The sequence below is a fragment of the Micropterus salmoides genome, unplaced genomic scaffold (assembly GCF_014851395.1).
Source record: "Micropterus salmoides isolate LMB-PRFRI ecotype aquatic unplaced genomic scaffold, ASM1485139v1 Ms_hic_scaffold_2, whole genome shotgun sequence".
Classification (NCBI taxonomy): domain Eukaryota; kingdom Metazoa; phylum Chordata; class Actinopteri; order Centrarchiformes; family Centrarchidae; genus Micropterus; species Micropterus salmoides.
In genome coordinates, this window is record NW_024041150.1 from 33,505,986 (window position 1) to 33,524,160 (window position 18,175).

General features: G+C 42.5%; 1 protein-coding gene and 1 long non-coding RNA gene across 2 annotated transcripts in view; one reads left to right on the forward strand and one right to left on the reverse strand.

The window, feature by feature from the left end:
- LOC119913176 overlaps nucleotides 1–18,175 on the forward strand; it is a 261,699-nt gene that overhangs the window by 216,597 nt on the left and 26,927 nt on the right. The window lies entirely within an intron of this gene.
- LOC119913165 (cytochrome P450 26B1) overlaps nucleotides 1–18,175 on the reverse strand; it is a 38,518-nt gene that overhangs the window by 17,672 nt on the left and 2,671 nt on the right. The window contains exon 2 of the mRNA XM_038732517.1: nucleotides 1,613–1,837. Within this exon, the coding sequence (XP_038588445.1) occupies nucleotides 1,613–1,837 (225 nt within the window). The remainder of the gene's footprint in view (nucleotides 1–1,612; nucleotides 1,838–18,175) is intronic.

Genomic DNA, 18,175 nt, shown 5'->3' on the forward strand with positions numbered 1-18,175 from the left:
TCAGGGGTCATTACATGAGGTTAGTGCAGGGGTCTCCAGGGAGAGGAGAGGGGATCAGAGCACAGATTAGACCCAACCGACCCCTCACTGTCCCCAGGCACCACGGTAACGAAACCTGACCCCGCCTCCAAACCCCTCAAAAAAAAAAAACAACTCCCTCCTTCCTTTCCCCCTCAACGGAGGATCCAGATAGAGAAAATTAGAGACTGATTCACAGGAAAACACACCAGACTCTGCTTCTTGTTCTTCTCGTTCAGGTCCTGTTTGTGTGTGTGTGTGTGTGTGTGTGTGTGAGAGAGAGAGAGGGAAGGTATGTGCCCCGGGGATAACGGGATAATAGGAGGGAGAGGTAAGTGGTTGATTACCTGAAATGGTCCTGGCACAGAAAAGAGAGAGAGAAAAGGAAAGTAAAGAGAGACATGAGGTGAAAAGGAAAGACTGAGAAAGAAATATAAGGGAATCAAAATCAGGGAGAAATTGGAAAAATGAAGTAGAGAAGATATGACGAAAAACAGATAATCAAAGGAGGGGTTGGTATTGACTAAAATCCCTCTCTCTCTCCATTTCGACGAGTGGAGGGGAGGATGACGCGACGGAGGAGTTGTTCTCACGCTTCAGTAGCCAGAACACTGCTGATAAGACTGAGAGGACGGGATAGCTTTACACTGATACTCTCTCTTTCTGTTTGTGTGTGTGTGTGTGTGTGTGTGTGTGTGGAAGAGTGTGTCCTACCTTCCTCATTGTGCAGCAGGTGACTCAGATTACTGTGTGTGTGTGTATTTGTTTATACCGGTCTTAACTGTACATTACGTATATAGCCTCTTTCAGACATGAAATCTATAACACTTTTGCCGTTATTTTTGATGTTGAGATATCACTATAGTTAGTGAATTGTTCCAAAATGGCAAGCATGGCAGGATAGATACAGATGGAGCTGCCACATTTCGTTTCTGGTACGCAATAAAGAAACTCTAAGATCCATTTTTGTTCTGACCACAGTGCTGGAAAATAGGAGTGAGTTGAAAAATACTATAATCAGTCAGAGATTTTAAAAAATATTCCCTAGATGAGCAAGCCCCTGATTACCATCAACTATATAATTCCTTAGTAAGTAAAGTATAGTGTAAAAAAAATATGAGTTGTTAGTTTGAGGCTCCCATTTAACGGCTGTACTTGCTCACATGCTGCAGGTACAGAATAAGCGATTCTTCTGTATTTTTATTCTTTAGAAAGTTGAAAATGTACGGTGACTCAGCTGATTTTGATTTTGTCTTTATTTTTTCTCTTCTGCCTCTGAGAAATGTATTACAGTGTTGCCTTTAAAAGGTGGAACAAGGCAGGTATTTCACATTTATCCCAGTGTATGCTGTAGCCTTTCCGCTAATGTGACTGCATTAAATTTTTTAGCTGTTAACAAAGTATTATGGAAGTCTTTCTTTGTGCAGCGTGACTTTTACAGAAAAGAAAAAGAAACGTGATCCTGACAAGTGAAGTTCCCAGAGTATTCATGAAGTGAAGGGGCTCACGTGTCAGTTTTCCCCTTCCTTACCTCATATATCCCTCAAACATCTCCAACATGTGCATGTATGTTTGTATTTGTTTTTGTCCTGACCTTTCTCCTCTTGCGGTGGATGTCTCCGATGCTGTTGGCCAGCGAGTTGGGTCCCAGCAGCGTGGAGGTGCTCTGCGGCCAGTCCACCGTCACCAGCGTGTGCTCCCCCATCAGCACCTTGCGCACGTTCTCTGCGCCAGTCACCCGGATCAGAGGGCGGCCCAGCAGGTGGGTCTTGAACACATTGCCGTACTTCTGCCTCCGCGATGCGTGGAAGCCTGAACCCTAGACAGAAGGACAGAGAGGAGATATAAAGATCAATCTTAGAGCTCTACGGATTTCAACAACACGGACTCTTAAGAAATGTCCTAAATATATGGGTTTGAGACCTTTTCCATTGGACAAATAAAGACTGGTGGTAGGATTATTAATCAATATCTATGACTCAAAGGTTGCTTTACTGGTAGTTGATTTGTGGTTTTCAGATCTCAGGTTTTTAGCCCATCGAACATCAACTGATAGTCTAGGTTATTTCAAAGTCCATTTTGATATAGTTCACTGTAATTCATACTTCAGGACACATTCACTTCATAAAGATTTACATAAGCAGGTGGGGATTCCTAAAACTTTTAAGCCTGAAGAAAGCGAAAGAAAACATTGGTTTCAAAGGATGCCTGGGCCAAGAGAGAGAATGTGGAGGAAATTTGCCGAAATAATTGGGAATTTCCCACACCAGTAGAGAAGGTGTGAAAGGACATTATATCGAGGAAATCCCCCAAAACTCCACCCTGTTTAGCTGACAGTTGATGGAGAGCCCCCTCATCTCCTACTTCTTATTTTTCTTGTTGTTATTTCTGGACCTCAACTTTTTTATGCTCAGTTTGACTGCGCATGAGAAACATGCCAGAAATAAATGGTCAAAAGTAGATCACCTTACATTTTAGTGATGCTTTGTAAAGTTGCAGCAATCCCCATCAACACCTTTCCCAACATCATAATCTTTCTCCTCGTCCTCACCGTCACCCAAACTTGCTGTAAAAGTTGCCAAATGATGCTGATGCTATTTTGCAAACCTGACCAGAACCTTTCAAGTTTAAGCTCTGCAGCGATTCCTATGCTGGCTATTAGTTCAAAACAGCCTCTTAGGATCTAACCTTCACTCTAGCTTTGATCTTCACCTCTAAAAGCTCTGAGTAAGTGTTTTTTCTCCCTGTGGTTTGGGGCCCAAACAGACCATTTCTGGTGAGTCCCCACATGCTAAAAGTTACTGATGTTTCCATCATCTCGGGCTCCCAGAGCAAAAGTAAACGTATACACTGAAGGTAGCGGACTGCAGATGTTTAAAAAAGCCGTATACACCAGGTTAATTCAATGAAAACTGATTCAGGATGCCTCCAGGATGTGATCTGAGTTCAGCTTTAACTTCGCCCGATGAATAGTTGAGGTCAGAGGTTCTCAAAACATTTTCAGCTCAGGCTTCCAGTACAGTAAATGAAACATCTCATCCAGGAGGACCAGAGCGAACGAATTTAAAAGATGTTGATGTGGTTCCTCAAGGATTTGATCAATTTCAGCTTCAGTTCTTTATAGCTGTAACATCTTGAAATATTAATATTTAATGGACAAGTGTTAAGAGATACTTTAACCCATTCTGTATGCCACTGGTTCCCATCATTTTTTGTCACAGGTTGCACGTGGCTACAGGTTGTGACCAACCAAACAGTGGTAATTCCTTCTTCACACTTAACCTGGCCTGAAGAAGTAAAATCCTACATTTTCCTATCCTAGCAACTATTTTACAAGAGCTTATGTTCATTAACCTCCAGGTTAGGAACAACTTTAAGGAACTAGGATTTCTTAAATGAGTGTTTAACAACTTTAATATGGGCAATACCTTAATTTTTCTAATTTCTAATCCCAGTTATCCAACCAGTATAATATAACCAATGACACTCAGTGTCTGCTATCACGCCTAGTTTAATGTTTGAAACACCACAGCAATGAGTGTTTAGAGGCAGATGCTAAAAATGAGCTTGTAATGCAGTAAGTTGCCCAAAGTTCTTCCTGCCAAGGATATAGTAAACATCTTTGCCTCTTTTTTTTACGAGGGGTCCCACCATAAGAAGCCGCCCAGTCCATTTCGGGCCCCTGCCCTGTGCTTTGAGCAACCTGGCTGTCGGTAAACCCCCAGAGGACCGGTGCTGGACTCAGTTAGCGAGCTGACCTGAGTTCAGCTTTGACGCTGACCTCTAAACGGTCCGGGTCACGGCAGAGCGAGAGGGAGCCGACCCCAGAACTGTAAATGGGCTCTTTGAGTGAAAAGAATATATATCAGCCGGAGGGCAGCTTACTGTGTTACACACACACACACACACATATCGGGCATACACACCAACACTCGCAGACAAACAAATCATTCACACACAAGCTCACACGCACACACATATACAGTAAAAACACACATGCATGTATGCATAAAATCCATGCAAAAAAAAAAAAACTTGCAAAGCAAACAAACATGCAGAGGCCTAACTGCAAATTGCCGTGACAACACTAACTGGTTTGACCCCAGTTTACTCCTGGGGAAAGAGATATGTATGACTGTGAGGCACACACACACACACACACGTTAACATACACACCATAGAAGCAGTACTATGAGGCGCTGTAAAAAAAAAAAAGTTTGGTCCCACATTTATATTACAGAAAGAGAGATGAGGTCTCGAGGGCTTTTTAAAAATGATGTAGATAAGGGTAAATTCTTCTCTTTTTCCCTTGTATTATGATGGAAATTAACATTAGGAGCTACTGTAACGCTCATGCTACAGGAAACCATCAGTATGTTTGTGTATTTGTGTGTGAGAGAGAGGGCTTCTTAGGCATGCTCAGTTTATGTGTGTTCAGGGACTAATTTTAGCAGGTAGTTTATTTCCTGTTTGTTTCGTCTTTCTACAGCATTCCACTGACTGAAGCTTCAAACTTCTCCTCAGTGGTTCTGGTTTACGGTGTAATTTGTGGCTCAGAGTCCTGCAGAGAAGCTGTGATACATTTAATACAATCAAATGAAAAGCTGCTTTAGCCGCCAAGAGCTGTTAAAAGGAAGTAGGAAACACAAAGCTAACTACTTGCTCAGTTGCTGCAAGTCACTCTGAATGAAAGTATCAACTAAAAATGAAAAGATTTGGTGCTGAAACAACTGGCCGTTCATGTTTAGCCACATCTGCTCATCTTTTACCCCTTTCTTCCACTGATCACATGATTAATAGCTGCTACTGTTGTGGTAGCTATATGAGGTAGAAATGCACTCAGCATGTTAGTAAAGCCTTAAAGAGGCAGAGGTGTCTTGACTTTTATTCCCTAGTATTTGTCAAACTCCAAAAACACAAGATACTACACCTCCCATAAGATGCCTGTATCTTTCAGTTTGTAATACAGGCTTTTTGTCAAAAATGTGTAGTCTCTGAGCCAATGCTGAGACATCATCAGGGTCTCAGACTTTGGTTGCACAAGTGAAATTGTTGGCGTGGCCCTTTAACAACACAAACAACGTGTTTTGATGACGAACCTTGAACGGTAATGTGATGTTAATGAACGTTTTACCGGAAACATCACAATGATGCTAGCTTTTGAGTTGCAATTTGTCGTTTCCCATTTAAAGTCTTATTTGTGTCTTACAGTGTTTGCCCAAAATAATGGAAACACTTAATTAATCAATGAAAGAAGTTGTCTCCTTTAAAGTTAACTCTGCTGCAAATGTAGGCCATGTATTGTGTATATTTCTATTATATTTGTGTTCAGCACAGTATCCCCAAGAAAAACATCCACATTAGATGATTCGGCAATTTACATAAAATGCCAATATTAAGCGCCACTGGCAGAAGTAACGTGCCCTTTACATGGCCAGGTGAAAAGTAAGGGTGTGGAGGTACACACCTGTAATAGACATTTCCCTTTTATTAACTGTAACCACGATCTGTTCTAGCCGTAACCATAGTTTATTTGTCATTACCATGACCTTTCTCCAACTGTAACCATACTGTGGTTGATTCCGTTTGCTGTGTTTAGCGCATATTATCATGACTTACCAGAATGTTCTTCTTGACTTTTGATTTCTTCTTGAATTATTTCTTGCAGTTTTTTTTAAGCTTCACCCACACAAAGACATTTCGCTTTGCTAAAATACTTTTCAACTCCACGTGTTTCAATGGACAGGTGCGGCTCGACTTTGTCGTTGTCACGGAAAGTGCTTCACATTTAACTTGTTTTTTTACTTAAAGTAAAAATAAAAATGCCGCTGGCAGGCTGAGAGCTGGGTAAGCAGCTTCAAACTGGACCCAGAGGTGTAAAATACTGCACAGAGCTGCAGGTTAAGATCTAAGATCAGAGTCAAGGTTCAATGGGCAGGTGTGTGTTTTTTCTTTGTTGCAGAAAACATTTTTGAAAATGCTTCATCACTTCAGAAGAAGCAGCAGGACATACCTGTCAAACCACAAACAAAGACCTCGACCCCAAGTCTCGACTACTTTTTGCATTTGGCAGTTGCAGCTCATCTCTTTCTCCCCTCCTTGCAACGCACCTCACATCTTAACGTTTCTCCGTGAGAACTGGGCCTAAATTGAGCACAGATGCGTCAGCCTCTTTGCAGCTCTGTTAGCTGTTTCGTGTTGCTTTGAAAACTCTGATTGCCAGACTGCTTTTATAGATGAAAAATGCTGCTAATTAGCATTCAGCCCAACACACCCTGCCTCCGTAACTGTGTTTGTCGTTGCGCTTAAGCTACTTCAGATGTTCGGACCTTTTCATGAGGTGCTGACATTATTTTATCTACACCGTGCATTTTGAAGATTTTGAGATTTTGGAGACTTTCTATAAATCCTTACTCGGTATACAGCTTTTCTTACAGCTACATTGCATTCTGGTCTACGTCCTAATCCCGTGGTTGTGGAAAGCAGTTTGAGCTGCTTCCACGATGCAGTTCTTCCCGTCAAACAGTACAAAATGCCAACTGGAAAGCAACCACTCTTCGATTAGGAGGGATTTCATAGCAATACTGGACATTTAAAACCAATGTTTTAGATTTCTGCCATCAGCTATCATCATAGTTACTGGAAACAGCCACTTAAACGTCCCGTCAGGTTGATGTTTCTTTTAAAAGTGTATTTTAAAGAAGCATTTAGAAGCATTTATTCTTGTATCCCTCGATCCTTCACCTTTGCAGATTTCGGTTTCTTTTTCTCTCTCTCTGTCGATCTGTCTGGGTACAAACTGTTGACCTTAACTGTTTTCACAGCTCCTGTACACTTCCTCTTTTTACTGTGGCATGCACACACACACACATGGTAACACACACATTTGCGCACACACCAGGTCGCCGGCTGGCCTCTGGAGCCCTCGGGGTGTGTGTGCGTGTAAGAGTGGGGTTGTTTTCCAAGCTACATTTTGCTGCCACATGGATGTAGAGTGGTTTAGTATGTCTGCCTGGCAGGCCTGCTCAAACACACACACACACACACACTTTTGAAGGGAGTTCCTCAGGCAGCCAGACAAGGCTCCCTTTCACACTCCAAGATACAGCATCAGATTGGGCCGATTGTGTGTTTCTTGTGGCTTGTGTGTGTGTGTGTGTGTGTGTGTGTGTGTGTGCGTGTTTGTGTGTGTGTGTGTGTGTGCAGCTACGTGCGTTGTGTGTGTATCTCTTCGTACATTTTCTCCTTCCAGTTCTCTCTATTTTCTTTTCACACACACACAAACACACATTTTGGCAGGATACTGGAGGTTTTCATCTGTCTTATTCCCCACAAGAAAATGGAAAAAAAATAGTGTATAAAAAAGTTACGCTAAAATAATGTGTGTGTCTGTGTGTGCGTGCCAGGGGTGTGGTCTGGATGACATTTAGCATAAAAGGTGAGAAGTGTACACCCCCCCGCCTCTCCCTCCCAAATCTGGCAAAACACACACACAGAGCAAGCATGGAAAAGTTGTGATGTAATGACGCCACACTTCTTCTGCAGGAGAACACGTACATAACCGCACATGGGATCACAACACACATGCACAGAGTCGTAGACGTCGCCGCAGAGACGCAGGCGTCACAGCTTCACACTGATTGCGCAGGTTGAACACTCCCTTCCCTCCAAACTTCAGTGGAGCGAAGGAGCCTTCACTGTAAACACTTGCTTAGTTTCACAAAAACCCAGAAACCAAAATTGCTACCACAACATTACGGCTGATTTTACCGCTGAGGTCACAGGCAACAAACTCTGATGTGAGCTGAAAACCATAAAGAGGTCTCTCTTAATGATGGCGGCATAAAGTTTTAAAGCTTTTTTTTTCTCCCTTGTGGATGTGTTACCTAGCAACTCAGAGAAGTACAAGCTGGTTGTGGAGGCAGAAAACATGATGTGTGCATGTTTATTACAGTTTGTTTTAGTCTATTTTGAATAAATCCTGTATATTCACGTTAATTGTCAGGGGTCATTAGGTGGGGTAAAAATTTTTTGTCTTGCAGGTATGCTTTTATAGAAAGTTTACTTTAGACTATAGCCTACAACAAAGTCTCGAACTTCGTAGTTTCTCATTTCCTTTCCGTTTTGGTTTGTCGTAACTGTAGCCTATAACATGAAGTTTTCCTTGTTGCAACCTGCAAGCGCAAAAAGCAATGTCAAAAATCAGAGTTCGTTAAATGGTCTGTTTTTTCAACCACTTGTGTCTGTCTCAGGCCAAAACTCCCATTTCACTTAAAGTAAAAATCTAGTAAAAACAGCTCCGGCCGGTTGAGAGCAGACTGGAGACTGAGCTATAAAATAGGCTACTGCACAGAGTCGCAGGTTAAGATTCAGGATCAGAGTAAAGGTTAAATTAAGGACACAATAAGGGTAAAATTGAGGTTATGTCAGGTTTAAAGGTTATGCACACACCAATGAGCGACAGCAATAGTGTTTAATAACAAAGTAAGGGAACATCCCTAAGGTATTGTGCTTTCAACTTTGTGTGTGTGTGACTACAGTCTGGACAGAGCCGTTCTTGTAACCAGCGATGTCTGCTTCTACAGAGTCCCCTTTTGTGTTTTTTGAACAGAGATTCATCCGATATTTTATAAGAAGCTCAATAAAGGCAGGAGAGAGGGGGGTTTCGGGGAGCATTTTCCACACACACCATCCAAACACTCTCACACATGCACAAAACCTTTCATGACACACTCACATGTACTCAAAATTTCTGACAAACGCCACCGAGATCACAGAAAATCTCATAAAATCTCCCTGACTCTCTTGTTCTCTCTCTCTCTCTCTCTAAAACACACACTCCTCTCACACACACACACACACACACTGTCCGAGCAGAGCTAGCTAGCACGCCGGCCGTACTAAAAATACCCCCATCTGTTCTGTTGGGGTTGGCCTGGGGGCGAACCTGGGCCCGGGCTTATAAATGTCCTCTTTGTAGCGCAGTGGAAATGTCCAACAAATGACTCTTTTATTAGGGCAAGACAAAAAATCACAGCTAATTATGTTTACTCAGATCAACGCCGCGGTTCAGCCACCACACACCCGCTGACTGGGGGGACAGCGAGAGTGTGTTTGGAGTGGGAGAGAAGTGTACATTTGTAGAAGTTATGAAATATTAGCGTGACGATTACAGACTTTTCTAGAAATGAGGGAGAAACAGGCTTAAGGGAAAACAGCAGCAGGAAACAAAGAGTAATTTACTGGCTCAGATGTATGTGTCTTGCTGATACTTTGCATGAAAAAAGAAAAGAGAGCCACGAGTTTGAGAGCAAAAAGAGACAGAGTAGGTGATGACTTTTTAGATGAAGCTAGCAGAGAGTTTATAAGTTTGGATTTCTTTTTGAGGCTGAACTTTGCAGTCAATAAATTGTCAGATGTGTTCTTTCATTGCATATGTAAATGGTCTGGTATGTTTTGATGACATTTTGCTCTTGTTTCTACTTAACACAATGTAAGTTGTAAGTATCACCCACTTGAAAACACCCACTTCTCCTACATTCTTCCACTAAAATAATTTGCTGTGACATTTTTATCCTTTTTGTATAGTTTTGGAGCCATCGTTGTTATTAGTGATTGCATCCTCAGCTCTTTTATTCACATTTTTGAAATTAAACTTAACTTATGTTAGAAATCCTCGAAAATGATCTTTTGTAAATTCCACTATTGTTGTCCGTTGTATTGCAAATCGACTTACGTGAACCCTAAAAGTGTTGACTGGTTATATCCTCTCATTGCACATGCTGAGGGAACGTGCGCTGTGAGTAAACCCGTTGTTCAAGGCCAACTAACACGGGGAAGGTCGATCTTTGTCAGCTTGGTGTGATGGTCACAAAGGACCAGGTGAATTGAGCGCTATCCTTAGGGACAGGAAATGATGAAAAAAATCAACAAAAGATTTCTTAATAAGAGCAATAGCAACAGCGTAAAGTGCAACACCCACAGAAAATCGAAATGCATCAACAGAAATTTCAAAGGATCCCCAGATTAGTTCACACAGCTTGACTGACAGGTGATTCTTTTTGGGAGATGCAGTTCGGGAACACGAGGATGGTGCCACATTTTGGCAAAAAGGTGAATCTTGAGGGCTTCTGCTGAAATACAGAATAAAAATTAAAAGTGAGAAAGCAGCAGCAGCAGAGAAGGAGAGAGAGAGGAAAGCAGGTCAAAGGCTGTGAGGGAATTCCTTCTTTCTTTTCAGTTGTTAGTCATTCAGCCGGTGCCAGAGATACCAAGGAACCTGTGTGTGTGTGTGTGTGTGTGTGTGTGTGTGTGTGTGTGTGTGTTCGTAGGTGTGTGTGGTTGTGTGTTTGAATGGTACGATAGGTCCTCGACTTGACAATGAACCACGTCCCTTTGCGGTCACGCCACCACATCAGAGAGACGAGACGAAAGAGAAGAAATAAGAACGTAGGATGAGAGAAAGGAACGGAGGAAGGAAAGAGAAGAAGGGGAGGAGAAGAGATACAGAATGGAAGAAAAAAAAAGGGAATGAGAAAGTGTCAGAGGGGTAAGAGCCAAAAACACAGCGAGAGAAAGCGAGCGCAGAGCGTGGCAGAGGAGGCGGAGAGATGGGAAGGGTGCTCGTTTCAGAAAGGACGGATTAACGAAAAGGGGCTTCGGATAGTTCAGCCAAAAAACAAGGAGAATAGAGAGACAGGGGGAGAGAGAGCAGGAGAGAGAGAGGGAGAGAGAAGGTTGGCCCCTGACCTGGGGACATTATAGGAAGGGAGATTATGGTTGTTCAAAACTCTCTAAGCACTCACCCCAGGACCCCAGCTAATACCCTGACACACACACACACACACACACACACACACACACACGTACCTCAACCACAAGTGAATACAGATGCACAGTGTGAGGCTTAACAGATACATGTAGCGTTGTGGTGATGCTCTATATTTTTCTTATTGTCAACATGTCCTGCGAAAGGACCAACAATGAATGGATCCTACCAGTAAGTATTGTGGTGTGTAGCCAAAGCCTGATATATCTTCTTCCTCTGGACCACAGAGCTCCATTGTTTTCCCAAAACTATTAAAAACACATCACTGAGCCGCCCTGTTGCACTGGGTGACATGTTCTTAGACTACCATGAACACACACGCTGTAGTTTATTTTGACTCAGTCCCACACTGCTTTTGGAAATACAAGAGCACCAAATGTGTATCAATCCGCAGCTGAAAACAGTCCCCGACAAATGTGCTGTTTACGCCTGTTTAAGTAACATCTGCTAAAAGCTACTGTGCCCGGCTCTTTCAGGAAACTACTGAGCCTTTTTAAAAATAAAATGGTATCTTCAAGATTTTCGCCTTCAGTAAGAATAAACTGGTTTGGGACTGAGCGCCACAAACAGTGTAGGGAAGATGTGTTGTGTAGAAAGTCTTTTTTTTAACTGGATTTGTTGACTATAGAAAAGAGGAAGATTCATTCCTTCTTTATCATTTTATACACACACATACATTAAGATCATAACTAGTGAAAATGCAATCTCTGTTTCATACACATAGACACAGTCATTGAGAAGGAGAGCTTAGTATTGTGCTCTATACTCGGCCGGGGACAAGAGTGCTGGAGGAGGGAGCAGTGTGTTCTCGGGGTGAAAGAAGGGGCAAAGGAGACCGCTGCCAGCACCTCCTGCTAATTTGAACAAGAAGAGGAGGAGGAATGGATGGGTGGATGGATGGATGGATGGATGAGGGGAGAAGAAGAAGAGGGTGAAAGATAAAAGCTAGATGGGGAGCGATGTTTTAAATTACATTATTGATTTATGTACTTTTGTAGTTGCTGAATCCTTTTGCGATAAAGATACAGTCCAAGCGGCAAATGTGGAGGAGTGGAGGAAAATGAGAAAAACGTGGAGGGAGGTGAAGGGGCGGCTGTTAAAGGGATGGATGAGACGGTGGAGAAAATATAGGAGATGGGAAAATGAGTAAAGAGACGCGGGAAGAAAAGACAGAAGACAGGGGGAAAGTTTTAAAAAATTTCAAGTGCAGAGAGTTAAAAAGGACTGAAGAGATTTTTTAAATAGAGCGACAAGATGTAGAGGACAGGAATTAAAGGAATGACTGCATTGACTTATACAAGACATAAATAACAGAGGCATGCTCAGCACTCGATTTTTCATCAATAAATTAAAAGACTAAAAACATGGGACAAAAAATACGAGCAATGAGCGGAACAGATGGAGCGCAGCTTAGAAAGAACGTTAGAGGGGTGTGAGAAGAAGAGTCCTCGGAGGTTCAAGGGTCCTGCCTTGAATGTTAACACTGTCACACCACACACACATAAAGGGCTGCCCCTAGTGCCCGCTCAATGAACTATGTATCTCTCACCCAACAAACACACACTTGCCAGTTCCCTGCCACTTTTGAAGAAAGAAAGAAAGAAAGAAAGAAAGAGATTAATCATTTGGCATTGTAATATAATCTCATACACTTATGTGCACGTGCGTGTGTTTGTCCAGCTGTGTGTATGCTATGTCTACATACTATATGTTTACATGTGCTGCTGCTGCATGTTATATGACTTTGTGCTTACATACTCATAGTATTTCCATTTACCATGTGTGTGTGCCTCAGGACTGTGTAACCACAGCAATGCAGCACACAGCGTGCTGGACCGCAGTGATGGAACCTTACTATAGACGAAGCCACCGGGCCTCACAATCCCCGCTCTGTCTGAGCTAGTTGAAGGCACAATCCACCTAAAAACAAAGATCCCACATGTGCTGTAAACCAGAAAGGCTCTGAGGTGATCAGTCAACATAAAAGGGGATTTTAAGATTCAAATCTTTTGCCACCCGACTTCCTGTCAGATCACTTGAAGCTCTCACCATTAAAGGCCCCTTATTATGCTTATTATTTATTTTGGGTGACTATTAGAAAATGTTTACATGCTTAGATGTTCAAAAAACACATTCTTTCCATTGCTTCAGCACCTCTACTCACGCTCTGTCAGAACACTGAGTTTTAGCTCCTGTCTCTTTAAGGCCTCCCTTCTTGAAAGCCCACTTTCTTCTGATTGGCTAACTTCTAGAAACCTGCGTAGGGGCAGCAACGGGCTGGTGTGTTACTGATATGTGGAGATATGTCTGGCTATATTTTATGGTAAGACTCTTTCCGTTTATTTCCTCTGATGCTCTTTGCCTGCTCTGCCTCAACTTTCTGTGAGTTTCCTGATGGACACTACTTGTTTATAGCAGTTACTTTAGCTGCTAACTACTGTTAACAGTAGTTAGCAGCTAGCTAGTTATCTCAGTTAGCCGTAGCAGCTAGCTGTCCCTGACTCTGCCCGGATTGGAAGCGTGGTACTCCAGGGATGTTTACACTTCTAACGTCAGTAGAGGAGTTTTGAACCGCTGGGAGCGTCCAGTTCGGGTAGAGTCAGCTGATAATGGCAGCTACAGTTAGCAGTAGCTAGCAGTTCCTGTAGTTTTAGCAACAAGTTAAGCCATTTGTCCCTCCGTAAATCACATTCATAACCGTAAAAGCACTTTCTTTGAGACACACTGAACAACCTCCCGCTCTAGCTCAGTGATGGAACAACAGCTTGGTTTTTGTTGGACGGTGGGGCTGAGAGCGGTGTGTTCGGTACATGCTCAGTGGGCGGGGCTATCCGTTGTGAAGGGCTGAAGGATGTCCTATGCTACACAGATCCATCCATGATGTCATAAAGGGACCGAAATTCAAATGGAGTGTTTGCACACACATTTACTTGACTGAGCAGGAGAAATAGAGAGACGATGTTTTTTTCTCATGGGGGTCTTTAAACACACCGGAGACATATTTATGTTGAAAAGTTGATTCTGGGTATTTCACCAGTTTGGTATAAGATAAAATTTTGTGCATTTTATTCCAGATTTTGCAAATTTTAAAGGACAAACAGTGTTTTTATTTTGGGGGCGCTGATACTGGCTGCCCCCATCATTCCCTTATAATACTGAGTTAGGTTAATTTTTCATACTCAAAATAGTGAAAATGACGTAAATGCAAAAAAACGAGCAAGTATGCATGTTTGCAGAGCCAAACGATTTAAATGTAAAGTTAAGTGCAAAGCTCTCAGAACTGTTATCAAAAATACAACTGCACTTGAAGGCACCTTGAGTGTTGCACAAGGGACAGATAGAGATTAAAGGACAAATTCACCCGTAAAGAGAAACTGTTACCTTCTGTCGATCCTTTACTGCCTGTGAAATATTGAGGAATTTGGTTTGTGAAAGTGCTACCAGAAATAGTCGGTGACAGCAGGACAGGTGTAGAAGATGAAGAAGAGAGGGAGAGAGAGAGGGTTGTCATCACTGTGTGAGATGAGAGAGTATTTGGTCTGCAGGACTGTTATTATTTTACCCACCGTCATTAACACTTCATCACTGCAAACAACAGACAGAGGCAAGAAGACAAGCTGGCAGACAGAAGCACAACACGTTAGTGTGTGTGTGTGTGTGTGTGTGTGTGTGTGTGTGTGTGTGTGTGTGTGTGTGTGTGTGTAAGTGTGTGTGAGCGGATGCTTGTCCAAGCTGCGGAAGGTCAAATTTGACTAATTTTATGAGAAAGAAATATGTGCGTGTGCGTGTGCGTGTGCGTGTGCGTGTGTATGGCTCTTTTTTGGCTCAGGCTCATTCACACTGTACAGGCTGAGGCTCTGTGCCATGTGTTCATTTCCTACGGTCTGACCCAATTTCAGTCCAGCTTGTCTGCACTGCATGCAGGTCTATTTGTGAGTGTGTGTCTGAGGTATCAGGACCAGACAAGGAGAAGCCGTATCCAGAATAGCAGAGAGGTTTCCCTCGTTGACTGGGAACAGCATCGGTGGACGACTGTGTGTCAATATCGACTCTGTCAAAAGAAGAAACTCGCATTGTGGCGGCCCCTGATGGGCAGATAAGTGATTTTTTTTTTTTAGGTTTTAAGAACTTCATTACCCAGAGATCTGAAAAGAGCATTTTATAAGTAACCTGTACACAATCCAAAAGATTATTTTTAATTAATTAATTCAAAACCACGTCTGGGAACTTTGCACTTTGGTGACCCCAAGTGGCAGCTGCAGGTAACTGCTTTATTTTTCAGTGCTCAGCACACAAAAATCTTTCTCTGTTATTTCAGAGAAATGTGTATTTGGCATAAAATTTTCATGTTACTGATTAAAAACACTTTTGTCTTTAAGTCTGACCATATATTTGTAACTTTTTCCTGGTGAAGAAGTTTCTGTATCGGAGATTTGAATTACTTTTTTCAAATCCGACAAATTTCATTTCTGTTGGAAGAAAAAATTACTACAGAACTAGAGCAGTGGTTTTTCATCCTAAGTTTAACTTGACACAATATGATTTAACCCCCCAAAAAAGGGAGCAAAACCTAAACAAATTAGCACGTAACCATTTTGCTGTTATGTCTTAGAAACAGAAATGTATAGTATTTCTCCAAAAAATAGTACCATCACTTTCCGACTGGTATAGTTCATAAATATTTTCATACGAGTTGTGCGTTTGTAAATAAAGAACTGTATGGATTCATGTTTGTGTTCATAAATCCCATTTTAATGACTGTAGGCATTTAAACATACATACACTGGATGGTGTGTGTGGACGTCCATGCACCTGTATGGAAAGTATATTGGTGTATCCACACTTGTAGGTGCATAAAAATGCATGCATATAACTAATGTGTGTTTATCTCAGTGTATACATGAACCTGCACCATGTAGGTAATATTTCAATGCGTGTGTGTGTGTGTCTGCTCAGTAGTAACGCTCCTGCTTGGCGCCGTCCCTTCAGAAAGCTCCAGCTCCTAATGAGAGCAGACGGGTCTTTGGCAGGGTGACCATAAAACTATTTCTAACTGCAGATTGCTTTAAAATGGATCCGTCACAAAAATGTGCTTCTGCTGCTGCCACGTGTGTGGAGTTAAAAATATACAGTACGTACATATGCACACTTTGAGACATAATGGGTGTTTATGTAGGAAATCTGGAAGAGACATTAAGTGAAAATAAGAGAGGGAGTAAAACAACAAAGGGAATGTGAGTAAAGAAAATGCAAGATGCATGAAAAATTTATTTTTGGAGGTTTGTCAGTTTTTATCCAGAGAAATCTGATGCACCTATTTACATACTTCAACATATTCCTACAAAACTGCCTCTCATTCACATACATACACACACAATCTGCAGTCTAGGAATCGCCTCGTGTTTAAAGGTGGGGCAAAGATCATTACCCTTCATTAAAGCACCTATAATTGATATTTTTGTAATAACAGTGGATCACGCTTCCTGCTCAGCACCAAACAGCCACCAGACACAGTTAGCAACAAGCTGCTGAACATAGTGGAGCATTTAGCAGCTAAAAAGCTAGTTCTTTCCCTTTGGAGTTGGTGGAGACCAAAATCAGAGCTAAAAAAGAGTGAACATGGGCCTTGAAATTCATCATGTGGACACAAATACGACTCGCAATAAATGGCAATATTGCTCCGTAACTGCTGAATGTGTAAGTAAGCAACTATTTGCAAACAAGTTTGCCATATCAACGTATGTTGTGTTCACAACTTGCTTCCGTCGCCCCCAAGTGGCCCAAAAACACAGATTTTACAGGTTGAAATTAAATACTTGAACAAACAAATTGTTAGAATACTTGATATCAACTCATGTTATCAACCTAAACAATTTCTCCAGTCCTCAAACCAACATGACAAAAAAGGTATGTTTTCCCAAACTACCTGTGTGTCACTGATGTAGAAACAACAGCCGTGTTTTTTATGTTTACTTAACTAAAATACTTGAGTGTACAAAAAGATTTATGGTCAAAGACACACAACCTACTGTGATCAAAAAGAAGAAACAAACAACGAATCAGACTGGACTTGAAATCAGATGCTTTGTAAGACCTTTGGTGCTGCACTCTGCTATGTCGCATTAAACATATTAACATATGAACGTACTTTGAACAAATGACAAATTCTGTTATTTTGCTGGACGGGGAAGAGTCATCATTCACTGGATGGAAAGAACTTTTTAGGATTTGTCGTTTGAAGCCGTTTCACCAACCAACTTTGTCCTTTTCTTTGGTGAAGACAAGTTGGTGTCTCCTTCCTGAATCTCCCTGCTTCCGGTGGAACAGCCGGTTAACTTTCATAAAGGTGACTCAGAACCAATGTACCATATACAGCTATGGTTCTGACACTCTTAATCAAAACCCAACATATGCCACTTAATTTCTTGAACTTAACTAAATGCTGCATGCACATCACCTCTTGGTGCATTCAGAGGTCTTAACCCCCACTTTTGCAGAGAGACGGCTCGTCTCTGAGCACGTCTGACATGTCGTCTCCATGAGCAATCAAGCAGCAGACTAGTAGCTGAGACATAAAACAGAATCTGGGCAGGAGGGTCCCATCAGATCTCCATCTATGTCTGCCTGGCTTTCCCACAGCACAGATGATGATTGGGCTGCAGCCCAGCATCTCTGCCTCTCTCATACATTCAGTTTAACAGTATTTATGAGGCATTTCATTGACTACATAAACTTATTAGTCCTAACTCAACTTCACTTTCAGATTAGGTCAAGACCTCATTCCAATCTAGCCACTGAAAGCCCTGCCAAAACACTCCTCACTTGTCAGACTCCTCCAGATTCCCTGCTTGTGGGGACATTTGGTCCTCATAAGTATAGGCACACTCAGCCTCTTTCTGACTGACATGTACTCCCCCCCGCAATACACTTGGCCGTGGTCCTCGGTTGCATTCCGGGAACGCGTCTCGCTCGGTGTCAGATGTAACGGAGAGGAGCACCGCGAGTTCAAGCCCCGCACACGGCCAACGTGCCTCCACTCGTCGAGCCACTGCCTTGCCCCCCCCCCCCCCCCCCCCCCCCCCCCCCCCCCCCGCTTCTCTTTTTGAGGTTTTTCTCTTACTCTCCCCCTGTCCCCCCTCTCTCGCTCTTGCTTTTTTTATTTGTTCTCCTCCACCCCCCAGCCCTTTCTGTCGGCGTGCTCCTGGGAGCCATCAGTTCGCGCTGACAACGGCTGCTTAGCGGGGCTCGCGCGTGCAGCCCGGTCAAACTACAATCCTGAGCTTTCTTCCCTCAACTGGTAAAAGTCCTTCTTTGCGCTCTGTGGTCCAC